The 14,463-nt window shown below is 47.7% G+C and overlaps 1 protein-coding gene across 1 annotated transcript in view; it reads right to left on the bottom strand.

The window, feature by feature from the left end:
- LOC120036614 (unconventional myosin-X-like) overlaps positions 1 to 491 on the bottom strand; it is a gene marked incomplete at its 5' end in the record, with an annotated part of 39,664 nt that extends 39,173 nt beyond the window's left edge. Inside the window, one exon of the mRNA XM_038982996.1 lies at positions 393 to 491. Coding sequence (XP_038838924.1) covers positions 393 to 491 — 99 coding nt within the window. The remainder of the gene's footprint in view (positions 1 to 392) is intronic.
- Between the last annotated feature and the right edge of the window lie 13,972 nt (positions 492 to 14,463).

The raw sequence follows: 14,463 nt of genomic DNA, 5'->3' as shown, positions 1-14,463 counted from the left end.
CTGCACTCCTGGCTGGCTGAGTTAACACACCACTATTTATCTAGTTGAATCTGTATACTGACTCGCCTTTTTAAAGAAATCCTGAACATGCTGAAAAAAAACATTGTGGTCCCACAAGTGTCTGTAGGCGATCCAGGGCTTTCAAAATCTGGACATAACTACTAGACATTTACACAATTGTATTTATTTCACCTTTTCATGCTACACAAAGATAAATAACACATGTTTCTAAACTAATCTGCTATAAATCTGCTAGGTGGACTTCCTGCACCTGTTACTGAGATGTTACAGTCAACATAGGCCCTACAACACAGAGTAATTAGCCTGATGAAGACCATCTTGGTTAGTGAAGGTAGTTTGGTTTGTCCCAGTACGTAGTTTGTCCTCCTTACCTCTCCGTAGTCGGTTGTAAGGACCAGGTCGTCGTGGGAACGGGAGCTGACAGTAGCAGGGAGGAGCAGCTCTTTGTCCCGCAGCCAAACACGGGCCCCCTGAAACACAACAGAAGATCAGGTTCTGGGAGCACAGAGGACTAGAATCCGATGCCCCCCGACCGTCAACAACCACTAGAATCCGATGCCCCCCGACCGTCAACAACCACTAGAATCCGATGCCCCCCGACCGTCAACAACCACTAGAATCCGATGCCCCCCGACCGTCAACAACCACTAGAATCCGATGCCCCCCGACCGTCAACAACCACTAGAATCCGATGCCCCCCGACCGTCAACAACCACTAGAATCCGATGCCCCCCGACCGTCAACAACCACTAGAATCCGATGCCCCCCGACCGTCAACAACCACTAGAATCCGATGCCCCCCGACCGTCAACAACCACTAGAATCCGATGCCCCCGACCGTCAACAACCACTAGAATCCGATGCCCCCCGACTGTCAACAACCACTAGAATCTGATGTCCCCGACTGTCAACAACCACTAGAATCTGATGCCCCCCGACCGTCAACAACCACTAGAATCCGATGCCCCCGACCGTCAACAACCACTAGAATCCGATGCCCCCGACCGTCAACAACCACTAGAATCCGATGCCCCCGACCGTCAACAACCACTAGAATCCGATGCCCCCGACCGTCAACAACCACTAGAATCCGATGCCCCCGACCGTCAACAACCACTAGAATCCGATGCCCCCGACCGTCAACAACCACTAGAATCCGATGCCCCCCGACCGTCAACAACCACTAGAATCCGATGTCCCCGACCGTCAACAACCACTAGAATCCGATGTCCCCGACCGTCAACAACCACTAGAATCTGATGCCCCCGACTGTCAACAACCACTAGAATCCGATGTCCCCCGACCGTCAACAACCACTAGAATCCGATGCCCCCGACCGTCAACAACCACTAGAATCCGATGCCCCCGACCGTCAACAACCACTAGAATCTGATGTCCCCCGACCGTCAACAACCACTAGAATCTGATGTCCCCCGACCGTCAACAACCACTAGAATCTGATGTCCGACTGTCAACAACCACTAGAATCTGATGTCCGACCGTCAACAACCACTAGAATCCGATGCCCCCGACCGTCAACAACCACTAGAATCCGATGCCCCCCGACCGTCAACAACCACTAGAATCCGATGCCCCCCGACCGTCAACAACCACTAGAATCCGATGCCCCCCGACCGTCAACAACCACTAGAATCCGATGCCCCCCGACCGTCAACAACCACTAGAATCCGATGCCCCCCGACCGTCAACAACCACTAGAATCCGATGCCCCCCGACCGTCAACAACCACTAGAATCCGATGTCCCCCGACCGTCAACAACCACTAGAATCCGATGTCCCCGACCGTCAACAACCACTAGAATCCGATGCCCCCGACCGTCAACAACCACTAGAATCCGATGCCCCCCGACCGTCAACAACCACTAGAATCCGATGTCCCCCGACCGTCAACAACCACTAGAATCCGATGTCCCCGACCGTCAACAACCACTAGAATCCGATGCCCCCGACCGTCAACAACCACTAGAATCCGATGCCCCCGACCGTCAACAACCACTAGAATCCGATGCCCCCCGACCGTCAACAACCACTAGAATCTGATGTCCCCCGACCGTCAACAACCACTAGAATCTGATGTCCCCCGACCGTCAACAACCACTAGAATCTGATGTCCCCGACTGTCAACAACCACTAGAATCTGATGTCCCCGACTGTCAACAACCACTAGAATCTGATGCCCCCCGACCGTCAACAACCACTAGAATCCGATGCCCCCCGACTGTCAACAACCACTAGAATCTGATGCCCCCGACTGTCAACAACCACTAGAATCTGATGTCCCCGACTGTCAACAACCACTAGAATCTGATGCCCCCGACTGTCAACAACCACTAGAATCTGATGTCCCCGACTGTCAACAACCACTAGAATCTGATGCCCCCCGACCGTCAACAACCACTAGAATCCGATGCCCCCCGACCGTCAACAACCACTAGAATCCGATGCCCCCCGACCGTCAACAACCACTAGAATCCGATGCCCCCGACTGTCAACAACCACTAGAATCTGATGTCCCCGACTGTCAACAACCACTAGAATCTGTGTCAATGTCAAGGGCCACTTCAGGAGGGGAATGGCAACCCATAAACATGCCATAAGAGAAACATATAGTTTCAAATTAATTACTTAAAAATCATACAATGTGATTTTCTGGATTTTTGTTTTAGATTCGGTCTCTCACAGTTGAAGTGTACCTATGATAAAAATTACAGACCTCTACATGCTTTGTAAGTAGGAAAACCTGAAAAATCGGCAGTGTATCAAATACTTGTTCTCCCCACTGTACATGGTTTCCAGTCCTGGTTCTACAGTATAGACACCAACTTTTCAGAGAGAAAGAAATGGTTTCCAACCTGGTTCTACAGTACAGACACCAACATCTCAGAGAGAAACCATCAGCTACAAAGATAGAGATGGTCTTCAAAGTTCATTAATAAAAATAACAGTGTACGTGTCATTTAAATACAACAGCCAACAGACTGTCACTAGTCAGTCCCTGACTCAGGTTCTGACCCGTTGGAGCGGTCCTTGACCCTCTGTCTCACAATCCTGTCACATAGCACAGCCTAGTCATTAGCCATCCCGGGCTGGCAGGCAGGCTCAGAGCACAGGGCTACAGTACCATAGTGTCCACTGTGTTCTACTGAGGGAGGGATACTCTTTAACATCATGACAGAAACAGCCTACAGGGAGTGTACCTGTTCCCAGCAACCACGCAGCCTGATGTTCAAACTACCCATGAAGCATTGCAGCACACAGCCACAATCTCCCGTCTGTTGAAAAAAAAAAAAAAACACAGGATGGGTGGTCTGCTCTAGAGTGGCGTCAACGACCTCCCAACCATGTGATGGGTTCTGACTTTCACACATGAAATATACTTATTCATGTCACTGAGGGAGAGAGGGGAATGCATGACGTTTACATTCTGTCAGGATATGTTATTGTTAGCCATCGGGGATCCTCTGGGAGGAGAAGAGACACAGTCTGGTACAGCATGACAGCCGTGAGTTGGGGAGGAGTGAGCACGTTGGGGCAGAGGTCGAGTCAGATGAAGTGAGGAAGAACATATCACTAATCTTCAGATGTGTTAGGAGGGGCTCGGCACAGGAGTTCAATATGTTCCTTGTCTGCTGTATTTGGTTTGAGCTTTAATAAGAATCCATGAGTTTTACTTACTCTTCATCAAGAACCTAACACATGTTACTGGGGAGTGAGGAAGAGGAGCCGGGTCTACAGTAACCACTAGCTGACTGGGGAGTGAGGAAGAGGAACCACTAGCTGACTGGGGAGTGAGGAAGAGGAACCAGGTCTGCAGTAACCACTAGCTGACTGGGGAGTGAGGAAGAGGAACCACTAGCTGACTGGGGAGTGAGGAAGAGGAACCAGGTCTGCAGTAACCACTAGCTGACTGGGGAGTGAGGAAGAGGAACCACTAGCTGACTGGGGAGTGAGGAAGAGGAGCCGGGTCTGAATTAACAGGAACCACTAGCGGCCGTCACCTACAGGGTCTGCCCACAACTCTACATACAGTAATAATAATAAATATACAGTGCATTCAGAAAGTATTCAGACCCCTTGACTTTTTCCACATTTTGTTCCGTTACAGCCTTATTCTAAAACGGATTAAAATTGTTCTCTTCCTCAAACTACACACAATACCCCACAACAAAGCAAAAACACGTTATTTTTTGTGTGCAAATTTATTTAAAAAAACATTTACATAAGTATTCAGACCCTTTACTCAGTACTTTGTTGAAGAACTTTTGGCAGCGATTACAGCCTCAAGTCTTCTTGGGTGTGATGCTACAAGCTTGACACACCTGTATTTGGGGAGTTTCTCCCATTCTTCTCTGCAGATCCTCTCAAACTCCGTCAGGTTGGATGGGGAGCGTCGCTGCACAGTTATTTTCAGGTCTCTCCAGAGATGTTCTGGAGAGTGCTGCAGAGATGAGGGAGCCTTCCAGAAGGACAACCATCTCCAGAGAGGAACTCTGGAGCTCTGTCAGAGGGACCATTGGGTTCTTGGTCACCTCCCTGGAGATAGTGGTGGCCAAGCTCTAGGAAGAGTCTTGGTGGTTCCAAACTTCCATTTAAGAATGATGGAGGCAACTGTGTTCTTGGGGACCTTCAATGCTGCAGAAATGTTTTGGTACCCTTCCCCAGATCTGTGCCTCGACACAATCTTGTCTGAGTTTTACGGAAAATTAATTTGACCTCATGGCTTGGTTTTTGCTCTGACATGTACTGTCAGCTGTGGGATCTTATATAGACAGGTGTGTGCCTTTCCAAATCATGTCCAATCAATTGAATTTACCACAGGTGGACTCCAATCAAGTTGTAGGAACATCAAGGATGATCAATGGAAACAGGATGCACCTGAGCTCAATTTTGTGTCTCATAGCAAAGGGTCATGACAAGACATTGACAACTTTGATATATTAAACCAACGTTGACAAAAAAAAGACACTACATTTAAAAAATATATATATATTTCCCATCTTTGAATTAATACAACAAAAATGACCTAGGTAAATATTTGTTAATTTTTTATAAATTTGCAAAAATTTCTAACAACCAGTTTTTGCTTTGTCATTATGGAGTAGTGTGTAGATTGACGAGGAAGATATATATATATATTTTTTTTCAATTTAAAGTTTTATTAAGTTTTCAATCAACCAACCAAACACATTCCACATTCACAGATGTGACTTAAAAAAAATATATATATATATAATACAAAATTGTTGTATATATATATATACATATATATATATACACACACACACACACACACACACACACAAATAATAATTATAACAAAATTTAAATTATAGAACTTGCAGCAGCACTATCAAGGTTCTTATTAGCTATTTCCAGCCTTAGCTGAGATGACGAGCCAATAATTAGTTTTTAGATTTTACAGCACCTTACACAACACACATCTGCTCATCTCCCTGATTCCCCCATTCACTCTGGGAAGATATTTTTTAAATCAATTTTAGAATAAAGCTATAACGTAATGTGTCCAGTCCTCTCCCTAGCCCATTATAGCAAACCACTGAGACTAGTTCTAGCCAACAGGTATGAAGCAAGCCAGTAGACTGGAGAGAGTCGTTTGTCCAACAGGAGAGGAGAGCAGAGTCGTTTGTCCAACAGGAGAGCAGAGTCGTTTGTCCAACAGGAGAGCAGAGTCGTTTGTCCAACAGGAGAGGAGAGCAGAGTCATTTGTCCAACAGGAGAGGAGAGCAGAGTCATTTGTCCAACAGGAGAGGAGAGCAGAGTCGTTTGTCCAACAGGAGAGCAGAGTCGTTTGTCCAACAGGAGAGCAGAGTCGTTTGTCCAACAGGAGAGCAGAGTCGTTTGTCCAACAGGAGAGCAGAGTCGTTTGTCCAACAGGAGAGCAGAGTCGTTTGTCCAACAGGAGAGGAGAGCAGAGTCGTTTGTCCAACAGGAGAGGAGAGCAGAGTCGTTTGTCCAACAGGAGAGCAGAGTCGTTTGTCCAACAGGAGAGCAGAGTCGTTTGTCCAACAGGAGAGCAGAGTCGTTTGTCCAACAGGAGAGCAGAGTCGTTTGTCCAACAGGAGAGCAGAGTCGTTTGTCCAACAGGAGAGCAGAGTCGTTTGTCCAACAGGAGAGGAGAGCAGAGTCGTTTGTCCAACAGGAGAGCAGAGTCGTTTGTCCAACAGGAGAGCAGAGTCATTTGTCCAACAGGAGAGCAGAGTCGTTTGTCCAACAGGAGAGCAGAGTCGTTTGTCCAACAGGAGAGCAGAGTCGTTTGTCCAACAGGAGAGCAGAGTCGTTTGTCCAACAGGAGAGGAGAGCAGAGTCGTTTGTCCAACAGGACATGAAAGTGAACAGATCTGTAAAGCCTGTGTTCTGTCAAGATGAAACAGAGTTCAACCCAAGGTTATGCCTCGGCCTCTCAGACATCAATCCTCAGGAAATATTAACAACATGCAACTCCACGTGCTGCAGGACAGACTGGGTAGTGTGTGGCTGTTTAGGCAACATGTTAAGACATTTGGATATTACTTCAAATAACACCTGGTCTTGTCATTTTCATCACCAGAGTAAAGAGCACATTGAAGAAATCCAGCCATAATATTATAGATCATTGAGAATGCACAAAACTGCAAGGAACATTTTTAAGAAGACATTTGTTCATTGATTCCACATTATATTGTCCGGTGCCTTTTTCCCCTTTGTGCTTCTTGGTGTAATGATAGCAGGCCATTAGAGAAACAAAGCTGTCAGTCAGGCAGCAGCACCTATTCCACTGTTGTGTTAATGTAGCAAGCTAAAATATCACCCCCTAGTCTTAAGAGGTTATTAACGCAGCAAGCTAAAATATCGCCCCCTAGTCTTAAGAGGTTTTAATGCAGCAAGCTGAATGTAGCAGCACCAAGGCCCAGGGGACAGAACCAGGCAGTGAGTAGGCTAAAGGGGGCAAGGTCAGCGGACCGCAGTGTAACTGAGGAGGAGAAGAGGAAGGCTGGGGGCAACTGAACATACTCTGTCCCATTGTCTAAATGGTTACAAGAGGTTACTATAGAAACATGGCGCTAGAGACAACACCATCGTTATGATCAAAAAACCATATGGACCAGAGAACAGACTGATGAATGAACGGCAACTTCATGAAATACCTTGTACAGGGGGGTTGCAGTCGAGTCACAAATCACCTAGCAACCACAACAGGTGCCATGTTGGAAGACCAGAGTCAGTCTGGTGGAAGGGGGTTTCTGGTCTAGAATCATGGTCGACTGCCCCTGCAGTTCTGTTTCGGTACTGCAGTTTAACTGACACCCAGCCCAGAAAGATCATTTCCATACACGGCCGTTGCCATACCAGGCGGTGATGAAACCTGTCAGGATGCTCTCGATGGTGCAGCTGTAGAACTTTTTAAGGATCTGAGGACCCATGCCAAATCTTTTCAGTCTCTTGAGGGGGAAAAAGTGTTGTCGTGCCCTCTTCACGTCTGTCTTGGTGTGTTTGGACCATGTTAGTTTGTTGGTGATGTGGACACCAAGGAACTTGAAGCTCTCAACCTGCTCCACTACAGCGCCGTCGATGAGAATGGGGGCGTGCTCGGTCCTCCTTTTCCTGTAGTCCACGATCAGCTCCTTTGTCTTGATGACATTGAGGGAACTGAGGTCTCTGACCTCCTCCCTATCTCGTTGTCGGTGATCAGGCTTACTTACCACTGTTGTGTCATCAGCAAACTTAATGGTGGAGGAGTCGTGTTTGCCCACGCAGTCATGGGTGAACAGGGAATACAGGAGGGGACTAAGTACACACCACTGAGGGGGCCCAGCATTAAGGATCAGCGTGGCAGATGTGTTGTTACCTACTCTCACCACCTGGGGGCGGCCCATCAGGAAGTCCAGGATCCAGTTGCAGAGGGAGTCCTGTTTAGTCCCAGGATCCTTAGCTTAGTGATGAGCTTTGAGGGTACTATGGTGTTGAACGCTGAGCTGTAGTCAATGAACAGCATTCTCACATAGGTATAGGTTTTCTCCCAGACTAGGTCAGGGAGAAAATGTCAGTGAAGACACTTGACAGTTGGTCAGTGCATGCTCGCAGTACACGTCCTGGTTATCCGTCTGGCCCAGCGGCCTGTGAATGTTGACCAGTATAAAGGTTTTGTTCACATTGGCTACCGAGAGCGTTATCGCAGTCATCCAGAACAGCTGGTGCTCTCGTGCACGCTTCAGTGTTGCTTGCCTCGAAGCGAGCATAAAAAGGCATTTAGCTCGTCTGGTAGGCTCGCGTCTGGGTTTCCCTTTGTAGTCCATATTAGTTTTCAAGCCCTGCCACATCCGACGAGCGTCAGAGCCGGTGTAGTAGGATTCAATCTTAATCCTGTATTGACGCTTTGCTTGTTTGATGGTTCATCTGAGGGCATAGCTCGATTTCTTATAAGCGTCTGGATTAGTCTCCCGCTCCTTGAAAGTGGCAGCTCTAGCTTTTAGCTCAATGCGGATGTTGCCTGTAATCCATGGCTTCTGGTTGGGGTATGTACGTACAGTCACTGTGGGGACGACGTCATCAATGCACTTATTGATGAAGCCGATGACTGAGGTGGTGTACTCCTCAATGCCATTGGATGAATCCCGGAACATGTTCCAGTCTGTGCTAGCAAAACAGTCATGTTGTGTAGCATCCGCGTCATCTGACCACTTCCGTATTGAGCGAGTCACTGGTACTTCCTGCTTTAGTTTTAGCTTGTAAGCAGGAATCAGGAGGAATTATGGTCAGATTTGCCAAATTGAGGGTGAGGGAGAGCTTTGTATGCATCTCTGTGTGTGGAGTAAAGGTGGTCTAGGATTCTTTCCCCCCCTGGTTGCACATGTGACATGCTGATAAAAATTTGGTAAAACTTATTTAAATTTGCCTGTATTAAAGTCCCCGGCCACTAGGAGCGCCACGTCTGGGTGAGCATTTTCTTCTTTGCTTACGGCCTTATAGAGTGGTTTGAGAGCGGTCTTAGTGCAAGCTTCGCTTTGTGGTGGCAAATAGACGGCTACGAATAGTGTGGTCTACAGCTTATCATATGGTACTCTACCTCAGGCGAGCTATACCTCGAGACTTCTTTAATATTAGACATCACGCACCAGCTGTTATTGACAAAAAGACAACCCCACCCCTCGTCTTACCAGAGGTAGCGTCTCTGTTCTGCCGGTGCTAGCGCTATACTGTCCGTATCGTCGTTCAGCCACGTCTCGGTGAAACATAAGATGTTACAGTTTTTGATTTCCCGTTGGTTGGATAACCTTAATCGTAGGTCATCAATTTTATTTTCCAATGATTGCACATTAGCAAGGAGAATGGAAGGCATTGGGAGTTTACTCGTTCGCCTCCGGATTCTCAGAAGGATCCCCGATTTGCGTCCCCTTTTCCGGCATCTTTTCTTCACGCAAAAGCCGTGGATCTGGGCCTGTTCCAGTGAAAGCAAGATATCCTTCTAGTCGGACTCGTTAAAGTTATTTTCGGTCATAACAGACGGTAGCAGCAACATTATGTATACAATAAGTTAAAAAAATAAGTTACACAAAACACAATATTTTTTACAAAAATAGCACAATTGGTTTGGAGAACAGCCTTGTTCTTCGGCGCCATCTTCAATACTAGTGTGAGAAATAACAAAAAATATATATACATACATACTGCAAAGACGCTTAGGAGCCAGAAACAGAGCAGCCATGTGTATCGGCGCCATCTTGCTGATGAGAAGGATATGCTACAACGTCCAAAGAGGTAACTTTAGGCTGCTACTTAATAATCTGAACAGTGTTGATTTGTAATTAGAATGACTGGGAGGAAACGCATGTTACCGCAATTAGCCTAGCTTCGCTGCTCACTAACTTCTCTACTCGCTAGCTTCTCTACTCGCATGTCGCCTCAATTAGCCTAGCTGCTCGTTAACTAGCTAGCTTCTCTATTCTGTTTGATGCAGTCAAGACAGGTACTATTTATTCAGATGGGATGATTGACAAACTTCTAGCTTCCATGTTATTTAACTAGCGTGAGTCGGCATGGTTTCTGCTGTCCCGCTCTCCCTCTGCAACCAGTGTCAGTCACTCACTCACTTGTTAAATCCACTTCAATCAGTGTAGATGAAGGGGAGGAAATAGGCTAAAGAATATACTTATCCTCTGCAGCAGAGGAAACTCTGGGTCTTCCTTTCCTGTGGCGGTCCTCATGAGTGACAGTTTCATCATAGCGCTTGATGTTTTTTTTGCGACTGCACTTGAATAAACGTTCAAAAGTTCTTGACATTTTCCAGATTGACTGACCTTCATGTCCTAAAGTAATGATGGACTGTCGTTTCTCTTTGCTTATTTGAGCTGTTCTTGCCATAATATGGACTTGGTCTTTTACCAAATAGAGCCATCTTCTGTATACCACCCCTACCTTGTCACAACATAACTGATTGGCTCAAATGCATTAAGAACAGAAATTCCACAAATTAACTTTTCACAAGGCACACCTGTTAATTGAAATACATTCCAGGTGACTACCTCATGAAGCAAAGAGTGAGCAAAGCTGTCATCAAGGCAAAGGGTGGCTACTTTGAAGAATTTCAAATATATTTTGATTTGTTTAACACTTTTCTTGGTTACTACATGATTCCATATGTGTTATTTCATAGTTTTGATGTCTTCACTATTATTCTACAATGTAGAAAATAGTAAAAAAATAAAAACCCTTGAATGAGTAGGTGTCCAAACTTTTGACTGGTACTATAAATATTTTATTATTACGGTGACTGTGGTCATTTGGCTGACTAATAACCATCATCCACAACCGTCACAGCCCTACACAAACACCCGTTCTTCTTTCTCCGTGTAGAGATAATGCTGTGTAGAGCTACATATTCAAACGTAACTATTTCTTTTGTACTACTTTTATTTATTACTTATTGTGGGATCAGTCTGGCTGCAGAGGAACAGGCGATGACTTCAGGATGTCCTCTATAGCCAATACATCTCAGCTATGCCATGGGGCAGCGGGAGGAAGTGACAGAGTTACAATCGAGGGAGAAGAATTGTTACCACTCAGTGACTCAGGAGGAGTTCCCCATTTAACCAGAGAACGCCGAGTCTGACCCAACATACCAGCACATGGTTCCTACATTAAGACCGAGACAGAGGACTGGCAGCTATGTCAGCAGGAGTTGATTTAAATCAAATCAAATGTATTTATATAGCCCTTCGTACATCAGCTGATATCTCAAAGTGCTGTACAGAAACCCAGCCTAAAACCCCAAACAGCAAGCAATGCAGGTGTAGAAGCACGGGGGTGAGAGGAGAGACTGTAGAGGGGTTGAGGGTGTGATACCTAATGCCTTGCCACCTCAGGCCAGTGGGATGAGGGGCAGCGGAGGGGAGAGAGGAGAGATGGGAGAGGGATGGCTATGGAATCTAAGGGTTAGGGTTTGGGAATCTGGGAATCCCAAGAGGGGAACGTCTGAAGGCGAGGAAGGAGAAGAGTTAGGGGGTACTTTTACCATGAATACCAGCCGTCCCATAGAGGGAATAAATTACATTTGACATATCTGGGATTCACCCTCATCGTCAAGTTCAATAACCAAGGTGTAAAATGGTTGATGTGTGTGAGACAGAGTTGTCTGAGAGGCACCAAGACACGGTCTCAACCAAGACACGGTCTCAACCAAGACACGGTCTCAACCAAGACACGGTCTCAACCAAGACACGGTCTCAACCCCACAACAATCAGATGAAAACACAGTGAAGACGTCAGGATGATTTCCTTTCTTCCTCTTCAGTGTCAAACTGATGCTGAACAGTACTTAGTAAGGTTACGACTGCTGGTGTTTGGTTCAGCCACAGGCTGGTGGGTGGTGTGTGTGTGTGAGAGCGCGTGTGTGTGTGTGTGTGTGAGAGCGCGTGTGTGTGTGTGTGTGTGAGAGCGCGTGTGTGTGTGTGAGAGCGTGTGTGTGAGAGCGCGTGTGTGTGTTTGTGTGAGAGCGTGTGTGAGTGTGTGTGTGAGAGCGCGTGTGAGAGCGCGTGAGAGCGTGTGTGTGTGTGAGAGCGAGTGTGTGTGTGAGAGCGAGTGTGTGTGTGTGTGAGTGTGTGTGTGAGAGCGTGTGTGTGTGTGTGAGAGCGTGTGTGTGTGTGTGTGTGAGAGCGTGTGTGTGTGTGTGTGTGTGTGAGAGCGTGTGTGTGTGTGTGTGTGTGTGAGAGCGTGTGTGTGTGTGTGTGTGTGTGAGAGCGTGTGTGTGTGTGTGTGTGTGTGTGTGTGTGTGTGTGAGAGCGTGTGTGAGAGCGTGTGTGTGTGTGAGAGCGTGTGTGTGTGTGAGAGCGTGTGTGTGTGTGAGAGCGTGTGTGTGTGTGAGAGCGTGTGTGTGTGTGAGAGCGTGTGTGTGTGTGTGTGTTGGGGGGGGTTCTCAGTTGTGAGGATGTAAGCATGCAGAGAGGAAGGAGACTACGGCACAGATGACAGTCTTATACTCAGCTGGCCCCTCCCCGAAGTTTGTGTTGAAGGCTCTAAAAACAAAGCTCTCTCAGTTTCCCGAGACACTCACTTGTTAAGTTCCCCAGGCCACACAGCTTAGAGGATAACCCAGCCTAACAGCAGTATGTTCCCCAGACCACACAGCTTAGAGGATAACCCAGCCTAACAGCAGTATGTTCCCCAGACCACACAGCTTAGAGGATAACCCAGCCTAACAGCAGTATGTTCCCCAGGCCACACAGCTTAGAGGATAACCCAGCCTAACAGCAGTATGTTCCCCAGACCACACAGCTTAGAGGATAACCCAGCCTAACAGCAGTATGTTCCCCGGGCCACACAGCTTAGAGGATAACCCAGCCTAACAGCAGTATGTTCCCCAGACCACACAGCTTAGAGGATAACCCAGCCTAACAGCAGAATGTTCCCCAGACCACACAGCTTAGAGGATAACCCAGCCTAACAGCAGTATGTTCCCCAGGCCACACAGCTTAGAGGATAACCCAGCCTAACAGCAGTATGTTCCCCAGACCACACAGCTTAGAGGATAACCCAGCCTAACAGCAGTATGTTCCCCGGGCCACACAGCTTAGAGGATAACCCAGCCTAACAGCAGTATGTTCCCCAGACCACACAGTTTAGAGGATAACCCAGCCTAACAGCAGTATGTTCCCCAGGCCACACAGCTTAGAGGATAACCCAGCCTAACAGCAGTATGTTCCCCAGACCACACAGCTTAGAGGATAACCCAGCCTAACAGCAGTATGTTCCCCAGACCACACAGCTTAGAGGATAACCCAGCCTAACAGCAGTATGTTCCCCAGACCACACAGCTTAGAGGATAACCCAGCCTAACAGCAGAATGTTCCCCAGACCACACAGCTTAGAGGATAACCCAGCCTAACAGCAGTATGTTCCCCAGGCCACACAGCTTAGAGGATAACCCAGCCTAACAGCAGTATGTTCCCCAGGCCACACAGCTTAGAGGATAACCCAGCCTAACAGCAGTATGTTTCCCAGACCACACAGCTTAGAGGATAACCCAGCCTAACAGCAGTATGTTCCCCGGGCCACACAGCTTAGAGGATAACCCAGCCTAACAGCAGTATGTTCCCCAGACCACACAGTTTAGAGGATAACCCAGCCTAACAGCAGTATGTTCCCCAGGCCACACAGCTTAGAGGATAACCCAGCCTAACAGCAGTATGTTCCCCAGACCACACAGCTTAGAGGATAACCCAGCCTAACAGCAGTATGTTCCCCGGGCCACACAGCTTAGAGGATAACCCAGCCTAACAGCAGTATGTTCCCCAGACCACACAGCTTCGAGGATAACCCAGCCTAACAGCAGTATGTTCCCCAGACCACACAGCTTAGAGGATAACCCAGCCTAACAGCAGTATGTTCCCCGGGCCACACAGCTTAGAGGATAACCCAGCCTAACAGCAGTATGTTCCCCGGGCCACACAGCTTAGAGGATAACCCAGCCTAACAGCAGTATGTTCCCCGGGCCACACAGCTTAGAGGATAACCCAGCCTAACAGCAGTATGTTCCCCGGGCCACACAGCTTAGAGGATAACCCAGCCTAACAGCAGTATGTTCCCCGGGCCACACAGCTTAGAGGATAACCCAGCCTAACAGCAGTATGTTCCCCAGACCACACAGCTAACAGCAGTATGTTCCCCAGACCACACAGCTTCGAGGATAACCCAGCCTAACAGCAGTATGTTCCCCAGACCACACAGCTTCGAGGATAACCCAGCCTAACAGCAGTATGTTCCCCAGGCCACACAGCTTAGAGGATAACCCAGCCTAACAGCAGTATGTTCCCCGGGCCACACAGCTTAGAGGATAACCCAGCCTAACAGCAGTATGTTCCCCGGGCCACACAGCTTAGAGGATAACCCAGCCTAACAGCAGTATGTTCCCCGGGCCACACAGCTTAG

Source organism: Salvelinus namaycush, unplaced genomic scaffold (genome assembly GCF_016432855.1).
Source record: "Salvelinus namaycush isolate Seneca unplaced genomic scaffold, SaNama_1.0 Scaffold1394, whole genome shotgun sequence".
Classification (NCBI taxonomy): Eukaryota; Metazoa; Chordata; class Actinopteri; order Salmoniformes; family Salmonidae; genus Salvelinus; species Salvelinus namaycush.
The sequence above is the reverse complement of the archived record's forward strand: the minus strand, read 5'-3'. Positions and strand labels throughout refer to the sequence as shown.